The sequence below is a fragment of the Botrytis cinerea genome, chromosome 10, assembly GCF_000143535.2.
Source record: "Botrytis cinerea B05.10 chromosome 10, complete sequence".
NCBI lineage: Eukaryota > Fungi > Ascomycota > Leotiomycetes > Helotiales > Sclerotiniaceae > Botrytis > Botrytis cinerea.
The window spans coordinates 2,407,600-2,419,276 of NC_037319.1; the positions used below are offsets into that span (position 1 = coordinate 2,407,600).

At 41.3% G+C, this 11,677-nt stretch overlaps 3 protein-coding genes across 3 annotated transcripts; 1 reads left to right on the forward strand and 2 right to left on the reverse strand.

Annotated features, from left to right (window-relative positions):
• The first annotated feature begins 2,852 nt into the window (after window positions 1-2,852).
• Window positions 2,853-7,790, forward strand: BCIN_10g06250 (hypothetical protein). Its single transcript, XM_024695749.1, has 2 exons — window positions 2,853-3,622; window positions 3,781-7,790. The coding sequence occupies exons 1-2, from the start codon at window positions 3,032-3,034 to the stop codon at window positions 7,630-7,632; spliced, it is 4,443 nt and encodes a 1,480-aa protein (XP_024551543.1). The 5' UTR covers window positions 2,853-3,031; the 3' UTR covers window positions 7,633-7,790.
• Window positions 7,791-7,984: 194 nt separating this feature from the next.
• On the reverse strand, window positions 7,985-9,591 carry BCIN_10g06260 (hypothetical protein). Its single transcript, XM_024695750.1, has one exon. It carries the CDS (start codon window positions 9,451-9,453, stop codon window positions 8,038-8,040), a length of 1,416 nt encoding a protein of 471 aa, XP_024551544.1. The 5' UTR covers window positions 9,454-9,591; the 3' UTR covers window positions 7,985-8,037.
• Window positions 9,592-9,862: 271 nt separating this feature from the next.
• On the reverse strand, window positions 9,863-11,666 carry BCIN_10g06270 (hypothetical protein). Its single transcript, XM_001552420.2, has one exon. It carries the CDS (start codon window positions 10,872-10,874, stop codon window positions 10,089-10,091), a length of 786 nt encoding a protein of 261 aa, XP_001552470.2. The 5' UTR covers window positions 10,875-11,666; the 3' UTR covers window positions 9,863-10,088.
• Between the last annotated feature and the right edge of the window lie 11 nt (window positions 11,667-11,677).

Sequence of the window (11,677 nt, forward strand, 5' to 3'; positions counted from 1 at the left end):
GAAAAACGCATTTCAATTTGCAACCACGATTACCATTCACAATCAGAGCGTTTATCAATATTTCCCATATGTTGACAATAAAGAAGGGCGTGGCATCGACAGCAGCCGGTTCGCTTTGAACTTTAGCGATAGGATAGTTCAGGAGATTCGATGTGCTTTTATGAATGGGGATTTGCATTGCTCTGCATTTGATAATAATAACCATGAAGTGGAAGGTGTTATTAATTTAATTAGAGGGAGTCTTGTATCTGGTATCATAGATTATTTTGATGGAACGAATGTCATGGAGCGGTTGGCACAATATAATGGATGTCCAGGCTGCAGTTATTTATTTTCTTTTTGATTTTTTTCTAGCGCGATCAGGAGAGCATCACTTGATTTGTCACAGAGGAAAAGGGGAGGAGTGTGCATGGTAGATATTGCAAGAGAATGAGAATTATTGAGCTTCGTTTAGGAATAATATTTTAAAACACCAGAATATAAAGATCTTCAAATTTCTTTCGGATTTATTTCAAAACCTCAAAGTTCAATTCAGCACATCCTCTAGATTCAAGATTACCTTCAACGCTTCAAAATTTACTGTCACTTTCACCTTTTCTTTATATTATTTTATTGATAGCTCCTGCTCTTGAGAATGGAAAATTTCCTTACAAAAGCTTTAAGTCCAACAGGAGCACGTCGACTTTACTGGCTTGCAATATCGCCATGCACTAAACAAGAGTTCTGGTTAGTTATATCACGATTCAATTATTTTTACTTTTATTTAAAACGCGGATCGAAAAAGCTAATATAGGAAAGGGATCATATAAATGGAATTAAGCTCTGGTCGCCTGAAGAACCGAATAGTGAAAATCTGTTTTATGATATTTTTTCGATCGAGATGTATTTGAAAGCTGTGAAGCCAGGTATGTACAAATTGGTATTTTAGCTCTTTATTTACTAATGAAGCATTCAATAGAAAGTAAATGGGTTGAATTGCCACCCGAGGATTTTTATATTGGAATTGCTCATTTATTTGGTAAGGAATCTTAGGTGCTTCAAGTTTACATTTGATCTTCAAATTGCACTCTCTTTCAAGTGCACATTTGCTAATATTGAGCTGCCTAGGGGAGGATGAGCTTTTTGAGGAAGATGAGCCTTTTGAGGAGGATGAGCTTTTTGATTTTCAATAAATTGATTTGAGCGAGCAGCGTAGGTGTGAATTATTCGGCTATTGGGAGGGCGATATTCTTAATGCGATGGGGCTTTTTGGAAATGTTAAGCCCGGCTTGAAATTTAATTTTGGTTGTGAGATCAACTTGGTCGTTTGAATGGAATTCAAATTGCTTTGTGCAAAGGGAGTTAATTGCTTAGGTTTCCTTCAGCTCATTCCACATGAGGGTGCGTCAAATAAAAAGTTTTTGATATTCTATCTCGCAGCATTAATTCAATTATTGATTGATTAAATTTCGGTTAGAGTTTGATTCGGCTTTGATCTATTGAGCTCGGTTCGATAATAGGTAGTGTATGCGATTGCATCACCGACAGCGCTTACGCTCACTCACTACTTAGCAAGCAATATAAATTCCTTATTGTCAATACTTTTATTCAGTTCGATTGATTGAATGATTTTAATCACTATTTATTTGCTCGTCAAAGTAATATTTATTTTATTTCAATCAGTAAAATGAGCTAATGAAGTTGCAATGAATTGTAAATTTGATATATCAAAAAGGTCAAAAAAGGTCAAGGAAGAAGAAAAAAAGTGGGCTGAGTGCGCAATCTATAAAGGTGGGTGCACTCAATTGAAAGAGCGTGCAAGCTTGATTCAATTTTTTCAGTTTCAATACAGCTCTCAATCTAAACGCAAAAGCTCAACCTTCCTCCTTCTACAATGTAGGTTGAACCCTCTATTTTATTTTAATCAATACACTTTCAAGTATCTTACTTTAAGCTTCCAAGCTACATTGCGATTTTGCGCTTTCCCTCGAGGTGAATCAAAACTGTCACTAAATAAGCATGCCTGAAGAGTCTAAAGCGCAATCGCCCCCTTCTAACTTATTAAAGAATACATTATCAGCTTGTTATAAGTTTTGGAAAAGAAGTGAGGTATTTTTATTACTTGTTAGTGAATCAATGCCTTTACTAACATCTTCAAGATAAGCAGCCTCACTTCAACCACCCAAAACAAATCATTCACTACCCAACTAAAGGATTGGCTTCGGAATACTGGGTTTGGTACATTGAGCGTTGGATCTCAGAGCGACAACCAAAAGCCAAGCGCTCCATTCGTTATATAAACCCTTCTAGTAGCGGCGATCCAAAGGCTCACGAATCGCCAATCCAATATTCCTTACTTTCCCAAATCGATGCTTTAGCCAATGCAATTCAGATTTCCTCGACCGCTTATAAATCTCTCTATCATACTCCAACTCAATTCTCAAATTCATCCCTTCAAGAAAGTTGCACTAGGGTTGATATCCCAAGCACGCTATCGAAGCAAGTTCCCTCTATCAATTCAAAGCTAGCTGGCTCTATTGATTTGATTATTAATTCACAAGCAAAAAACAATCCGTCAACTATACTTGAAGTTTATAAATCAAAGAAGGAAATTTTAAAAGATAAGGAAAAGACGCAAATTGATAAAATAAAAGGCGAGCAAAAAACTGCATTCAAAATCCAACAACATTGCAAAATCGATCAAAAAAGAAAAAAGCAACAAATTCAATTTCGAAAATTTATTTCCTCAAGAAAGAAAGAGCCAATTGCAAAAGGCAGTGAGAAACAAATTCGGGAAATTGTTCATCGAAATATTCTATCAAAAGCTCTCACTCGAACTCGCGATTGTTTAATTGATAAAAAAAAAAGAGCTCTTGAAAGCAAGGCAGCATTTCGGTTAAGAAAGCTCGAGCTTGAAAAAGAGGAGAGGGAGAGCAAGTGGGTAGCGAGCATTTGGCGCGAGGAACAAAAGCAATTGCATGCAGAATCGTTCTTGAATTAACGCAATTCGAAACGCTTTAGAGATTGCACTTTAATCTTTATCAATTGGAAAATGCCTTTAAGTGCTCTAGCTCCAAATGACGAGCTTCTATATCCAATGGAAAAAAGCTCTGAAAAGCGACCCTTGACCCCAAGCGCAACTCAACAATCGCGAAAGAGACATTCAATTCCAAGCTCAACATCAATTGCATTTTCAAAGGAAGGAGCAGATAATTGTTTTTCAAATTCTTTAAATGATCATGAGAGCGATCTCCACTCCAATAAAGTCAACAATCCACAACCTCAAGCTTTGAAAATTCAAAACAGCCGAGATGAATTTGCTAGATTGGATTCGCTGCCTCAAAATGTGAGAGGCGCAATTTTCGAAAGAGGGCAGCGGAATCAACAATACTCAAGCGAAAAGAGTAGCGCGAATAAATCAATCCTTGAAGAAGATCACAATAAGTTGATGGATGATGCAGCTAATGAATATAATAGCAGTTGCGATTGGGATAGTAGCAGCAATGTCGAAGAAGGTCGCTCACAAATTGGAAAAGTTTTTAACCCCTTTCACACCCCACCACTTACTCTCGCAAATCTTAATTCCTTTCAATTTTCCTCAATCCAAGATCGAAATCCCCACTCACAAGAGAGTTCCATCAGAGTAGGTGAAGAAGATTTTTCCCTTTATTCATTTGAGCGCTGCTCGCTCAGGTTTTTTGATATTTCTCGAGCCGGGCTCGAAAAATACATTTTTATCAATTGCAAGCGATTATCGTTTCAAAGTTTAAATTGAAGCTAATGTTTGTTATATATTTTAAGCGGAATTATCAATCCCCATTGCATCAAGCGGAATTGCTTCAGGCTCAATTACTTCAATCGCAATTGAACCCCGCTTCAAGGCTCACTCCTGAAGCTTTAAATTTCGAAGGGATTCCTGATGCAGTAGATATTGAAGGGAGCTTTGAAATTGATACAAGCAATCAGAATGGCTCCCCTTATTTCGAGCGCTATTCTGAGAGCAGCAATCCATTGCCAACTATTGAGATTCGAAAGGCATTGTCTGATGCGGATTTTGCTTTTGACGAAGAGTACTACTCCACTGATGATGATGAAATAGAAGTTAGCAATGAGGAGGCAAGGGAGGCAGCGCAAGAGTTAATTGATCTTGGAAATCAAATTGAAGTGGGAAGTGAAGTGGATAGCGATCCTTTTGGTGAAATATCTGATCCTTACTCTTTCAATGCGTTCGATCACTTCTGTGCTCACTTTAGAAATGGATTTTTTTGTGAGGAAGTTGAACATGAAAAGATATTTCAAAAGCATCATGAGGAAATGTTTAGGAGCGGCCAATCTCACTCCAATCATTGCATCAACCTTCGTCAATTTGCAATTGAAAGAAATCCATATCGGGAGCAAAACGAGATTCCAAATTATCTCGGCAAAAGGCACCTTCAACGTGGAAAGGAGATATTCACAGCATCAAATTTGCCACGTCAAACTTCAAGCAATCATTCCCTGATGGTGGATCACTTAAGTGAAAGGCAACTTCGCACTATCTATGAAGGCACCTATCATCTTTCGCGTATACAAAGCAATCAAGGTTTTGGAGTTACTGATCGCTCTTTTGAACGAGCCGAATCAGTTGCAGAGCCCCTCAGCGATGACGAATATTGCATTGATTCAACTCGCACCAAGCCCCCTACATTGTGCATGTTGAATCATGAGCTTGAGGTTTCAGCAGAGCAAACCCCTACAATTACTGTAGATATTGATAGTATGTGTGGGGAATTCAAAAGTTTAGCTGCGATTAAAACTGGGTGGATTTACTACCCTTATACGAATGCTCCATTAACAGGTCGCACCCATGGCGTTTACATCAAAATTCCCTACAATTTGCCCTTTGATTCAGATGATCACTATTTAGCAATTGCTGATTTGAACCCCTTTCGATTCGATGCAGAGCACGCTTTGTTGCTCTCCCCGGAAAAGATTCCTCATATTTTTTTCGGCAAACTTCACGATTGGAGCTCCATCAATATCTACCTGCTTTTCCCCAACATCTTCTTTCACCGAAGGAAGGGCCTGAAGAAATCTCAGGAAAAGCACATTTCTATTTACCTTAGTGACGATCAACGCAAAATCCTACACGAGGAGGTGATCCACCCTGCAATGAGCTTCGCCTTTGATCATCACACGTCGGAATCTATACCCTCTCACTGGGAAACCATGAAAGCTCACGCAAATGCGCACGGCACAGAGCAAAATCGCCTTCGCGGGTCTCAATCTCGCTTTCAATCACTTGGCTATCGAATTAATCCAAATCAAAGCGATCAATTTGATACCTTTACTCGCGAGTGCTATCGCTTAATTGAAGCATTGGAATTAGTTGATTTTTACGGCTTGCGATTATATTTCAATGGAAAGGGCTTTAAAGATTCGGAACGTCAACCTTCATTCTCTCAATTGCACGAAACCTGGGGCGCGCGATGGAGCAAGCAGTTCAATAATGCCTTTATTCCAATGGATCGCTGCTGGTTGGACCTTGGGCGGCAGTTCACACCGGTGAAGAATAGCAATTTTGATGAGCTCACTATGCTTTGGAAGCCATGCTGCATCAAGAAATATTACGATGAGCGAGCCACAAAATGTAAAACCCGCTCCACGCTTCCTTTGGAAATATTCAACCTCGGTGGCTGCCGGGATATTATTTCTGCTACCATGACTGCACGGAAAGGGTCCAAGCAAGCTGTTGGTGGAGCTTGCTACAGTCAATTTTACACCAGATCAAAAATGCACTTTGTCACTTCCACTGTCGAAGTCTTTCAAAGTAGGGATATTGATGCTTTAGCATATGGATCAGCGCAATTGAAAGCTGTTGGCAGCGCTGGAAAAAGTAAAATGCCCACATTTCAAAATGCTGCTGATGCTTACATCAATGGAGTCAACCGCACAGATCTTGGAATTGATGAAATTGAGAAAACCTCCTGCGAACCTCGAGAGGAGCATCGAATTCGCGCTGATATTTGCTTTTCCTTATTGCGAGAATTGGCTGATCAAGAGAAAAGTGAATGGGGTAGTGAAAATTCACAAGGGAGCGTTAGCGGGATGGGGGGTGAGAATTTCGCAAATGATCTTACATTCAATAGTGAAAGTCTTGCGAGAAGTGCAAATTCAAGTGAAGGGGGCGGTTCGCAGAATGGCATTAGGGATTGGGAAATCAATTTTCTTGCACCTAGCGATGCTCGCTACTCTAGCTCAATTCCACTCCGCGCAAAGGAAACTATGTACGAAGCTAAATTGCGAAGCGAATATTTCAGAGTGCAACGAGGGAATTTCCCCAATCAACATTCTATCGCTCGCCACCTCCCTTTTTGGATTGTTCAATCTCCCATCTTTGCCTCATTTCTGCGCTCAAATGTTAATAAAGCCTTGATGGGATTCGAGCATGTTTTATCAACCTTGAATCACGAAGTTGTGAAACAATCAGCGACAGCTACTGCATTGATGTTCTTGGAACTGATTCGAAATAGCGTTTTGTGTAAAAATATTAAGGGCGCTCCACATCTTTATCAGAATCATTGGAATCGCAGGGAGTCCAATCAAATCATTAATCGCAGAGAGGGGCTTGCTTTAAATCAACAATTTTATGGAATGGGAATGGAGCGGCAAATGATGAAGTTTGGGTACGCATACTTTTGCCCCAAAGTGGATTTCAGAGCATTTCGCATCCTAGATTCATTCAGCAAAGGGTTTTTTCCCGAGCGGCCAGATTTTGTCAAGGCTCTTGCGAAAAAGAGATTGCATGCATTTAAGGTCTGGGAGGTTGATTCGATAATTGATCAAATTCAAGAGTGGTTTGAATCCATTTCCCCTAGCGATTCTCTCGCTTGGCGCCAGCATCAAGCCATCTTGGAATTTTGCACAGGGCTGATGATGATCGCCTATCGATGCGATGTTTGGGCGCAGCTGGATAGCAATAAAACTTTAAAACACCACTCCCATTCCATTTTGGAAAAGCTCATCTCGGGGCAAGTGTCCATAACATTTGATAATATTACTCAGTATGTTAGGGACCTTCCCGAGTGCCCTTCCAGCCCAGATTTGCATACTAGCAATGCTATATTTCACAAGGGAAATTTTTTGCACGTTCTCGATTATCTCTTTGGCATTAATGATGATTGGGTTGAGCCGAGTGGAAAGGTTCGAAAGCGCGATCATTGGAAGAATAAGCCCTTTCGCATAGCGTATCGAAGGGTTTTTAGATTGATTGGAGAGAGGCTAGGTCGCGAAGCGCAAAGCGATTGGCAATATCAATTCTATTGTGTAGTTCACGCTACCAATCCATTACTACCAAACCCTGATACTACTCAATTGCTTTCTCGAAAAAAGAATAATAAAGGGTATTCTTGGTTGGCCTGGAATTGGATTGAAGACTTTCCACCTGCCGCATGCAAATCTGGCCCAATCTCAGTTCAAGTTTTGATGCAACAGACTTCGTATCATCGCGGGCCCAAGGTCACTCACTGCAATCCAACAAAGAACAATTCCAATTCCCATTTCAGAGGGGTCCCTCCCAAGCTCACTTTTGAAACGGAGTTTCTCCCCTACCCTTTGACGGATATGGATCGCATTATGAAAACAAAGTGGGTTGCAAAATTAGACAGCCCTTAATAAAATTTTCAATAGGATTTCGGGACAGATTTTGAAAAAAAAAAAAAATGGTAAAAGGTACTCTTAGATAAAGTTGCGATTGCTTTAGTATAAATTGAATTAGGATAAAGGAGCAATGAGTTTTTCCTTTCCATAAAAAGAATTCCGCGAGCTTTGCACAAGGGAAGCTTCACCTGCAGCCCCCCACCATTTTTGCATTTCTCAAGCCGGGCTCGAAAAATGATTTGCCTCACTATAGCTGCAGGCCCCGCACAGAAAATCAACTAGCACATATACAATTCATATCGTTATAAAGATAAATAAAAACAAATTAGAAAATATATATAATTACTATTTCATTAATTCCAAACCCTTCCTCCCTTCTATATTGCTCACACAAAAATTAAGCTGCCGGCTCCCACCTCATCACTCACCCCTCGATTCGTTTGGAGCGCCATCAGCCCTTTCTTCATCATTGCTACAATTCCATTCTTTATGGACCTCATCAATCGCTCCTTCAGAATCCAAAAACTCAAAATTGAATCCCCCACTACCAATGTATTGTGATATTGATTCAGTTTCGCCCCAATCAATTGATACATTAGATTCATTTATGGGCTGGAGTGCATTGTTATGTGATAGGGGTGCACTATCAAAGCCCAATGTTGCATTTGAAGGGTTTGGATTTGGTTCGAAGTTATTGAAAAGACCAAATGGAGTGAGATCTGATATCGAGTCGATTATTGGAGGCTGCAATTGATCTGAGGATTGCAATTGATCAAAGAGTTGCAATTGATCAGAGGGCTGCTGTTGATTAACAGAGTGCTGATCGAAGGGCCGTTGCTGATTTAAGTCGGGGGCTGCGCTCATTAATATTTCTGAAAGTTCAGCATTGGACAGCTGATTCCAGGCTGGCGATAAATTAAAGTCAGGTGTGAGGTCTCGAAAATCTCTCCCTGATAAATCAGCAACTCTTAAGCCGCTATTGCTTAAATGCTGACTTTCCGATATCGCACAGGAGGCACTCCCTTTCCCTTTCCATCTAGAATTTTCCCCCTCTTGCAACAAATTCCCTTGCAACAAATCACTATGAAAAAAATTCCCTTCATATCCCATACCATCCAGCCAATCGCCTCCTAGTATAGCATCTATCCCTCTATAAACCTCCCCTCCTTCCCCTGCATCGTTAACCCCTTCAAAACCCCTCAATTCATTGCCCCCTACATCAATTTTCTTTGCATCCTTCACACTGATAGCTTTAGGATATATTGCGCCATCGCCATCAAGTTGATTCGTGACATCGGGTGCTCTTATACGCGTCAGAGCACTGTTGACGAAATCATCGCAACTTTTTTTCGAGTTATTGACGTTGGTGCGACGATATTGCAAATCATCCTTTTCTCTATCAGCATACAAGTGATGCTTTAGCCATGATTGATGAGCGCCCGATTTTTTCATAGATTTCAAATTGAATTCCGATCGGGCCCATTGATTTAAAATCGCTTCCTCAATTCGAAAACCAGAATGACCGCAGAGTAAACGCCCTGCATGATATATTGGTTTTCCGTCGGGGCCATTGAACGGCTCCCCAACGTGAGGAAGCACCTTGCGCAATTTCATATTTTTCGTAAAGGGCCATTGCAATAAGGAGCCCTCCCACTTTTTAATAATTCCAATGCTCTCCGCCAAAAAGAAAATCCCCAAGACGTAATCGGAAACTATCTCCTTGGCGTATTGACCATCCTTCAATCGATTGATCGCGTCACCAATGTGGATTGTTCCTGGAGTGGGGTTCCAAATGGCGCGATTGGCATCTTCCTCTTTCGTTGCTTTTGGTGTCATATTTATTGATTGGTAGATTGAAGTTAAATTATTTAAACGGAGGAGCGCGCAGGTTGAAGTGTGAAAGTGGAAAGCGCGATGGAATGTGAAAGAAAATTTAATTAAGTAAGGAGGCCTTTGGTGAATCTCGCACAGTGCTTGATGGCGTTTATAGCTGAAGCAAAAATAAATCTAAGGATTCACTCACTTCCTCTTATATATCAATTCGCTTAAATTATATCATGAGCTGCCCCTTGACCGCCCAATTTATTAAAGATTTATATTTTTGATTCAATTCTTGATCAAATTTCAAGCTTGTAATTCATTCCCTTGATTCAAGCGATTCCAATAATAAATTTCAGTTTCATTATTCAAATAATCAATTATCGCTTTCTATCGACTCCCCCTCCGCTTCCCTTCGGCTTTTTCTTGCCCCGCTTCCAATGCAATTGACGACTGCATTGGCCCCTTGCCCCCTACTGTCTTTCTTAACCCTTTCCACGATGTATCTCGCGGCTTCCTTATCCTCTCTTCGCCTTCCGAACTCGAATCATTTTCCGAGCTCTCCTTCCCCAAATCATCCTGCCTGCCGCCCCTACCCCCATCACTTTCTTCACCTCCCTCACCATCACTCCCTGAGAAATCTATTCGATTGCTCAATGATTTCCCCCCAAATTCCGCTCGCGCAACTCCACCCCCACTTGCCCCACTCCTCTCGCTTCCCTCTTCACTCCCTTCCCCCCCTTCACTCTCGCCCCCGCTTCACTCTCGCTTCGACATTTTCGTCGCTTGCGCTTCGCTTTCTTTTCCCCCTTTCGCCACCGCCGCTTGCCCACCTTCAATTTCAACTCCACTTTCAGCAATCCAAATTCATTGTAAACGCGATTGCCATCACCTTGAGCTTGGGAATCAGGCCCTATCGCTTTTGGAGATGTAGGATCATTAATAAATTGCTCGCAAGCAATCTTATTATTCAAACCCAAGCGATTGTGGTAGGTGATGGCATTTGAGCTTCGATTGGCAAATAAATGGGTGGCAAGCCAGGTCCTATAGTTTGGGTGGTTGTGAATTTGCTGAAAAGTCAGAGGCGATAGCTCCAGATGGGATAGCGCATCTGGATCCCTCTCACCATGCAGAATGCGACCTTCATGCTGCAGGATCTTTCCATCAGGGCCTGTAAAAGGGTGACCGATATGTGGGATCCCCTTTCGGATTTTCATCCCTTTGACAAACGGCCATTGAAAGAGCCCGCATTCCCAAACCAAAGCATGCTTTGTTTCTTTGGCTAAAATGAGAAGGCCTTGGAGGTAATCCGAAATTAAATCTTTAGCGTACATGCCATCCTTTGCGTAATTGATCGCATCGCGATAGTGAATTGTTCCTGGTTTGGGGTCCCAAATCCGTCGCGCAGCCAATTCTGCAAAAGTAGGTACCTTGGTCATTGTAAATTAGGAGCGGGCAACAAAGTTTCACGCAATTTAGATTCTTGGAATTTCCAATGCAAAGGGAGTGGGAGGCTTGGAATGTGGAAAAAGTAGGTGAGAATTGGATTGTGTGAGGGAAAGCTTTGGAGGCGCTTGAGGAAAAAAGTGAAATATCAAAGGGGTAATGGATTCATTTATCTTAGTATCCACATTTGAAGGAAGGGGGCGGCGCTCATAGAATTGAAGCCATTTTCCTCCCTTGAGCTATCAAATTGCTTTTTTCGCAAACGCTTAATTGCACATAAATCAATCAACTTTTCCAAACTTTTCCATTCCTTCGTTGACAAACAAATTGAAAGATACCTCGAGCAACCAATTGGAGCTTCCCCGCACCCGCGTCTACCCTTGAATTTGTTTTGGTGGCCAATGGGAAAGATCTCAATTTCTCCCATGGAAAGCTACATTGCTGCAAGCAACCGCGTTTCATTTTTCATATCGCCATTCAGTTTTGGGCCAACATTGCAGGCGCCTTCCGCCAGCCCTTGGCCGGCTCAACAAAAAGCAAAGCGATTGATTAGTGACGCCGTTTGCGTGGGGTTTGTTTGAATCAATTATTTCACTTGACAGTGAAATGTAGAGATGTAGGGCGTTCCATAATCGCTTTTTATTTTCCTCAATTGAAATAAATATTAATCAAATTTCTCAAGGTTGATAGATTGCTTATGCTCCACCCCTTTATCCGCTCTAACGCTTGCTGCGCCTAATTCAACTCGCTCGCTATTGTTGCGCTGTCATTAGCAAGCCGTGCACGGATCAAAAAA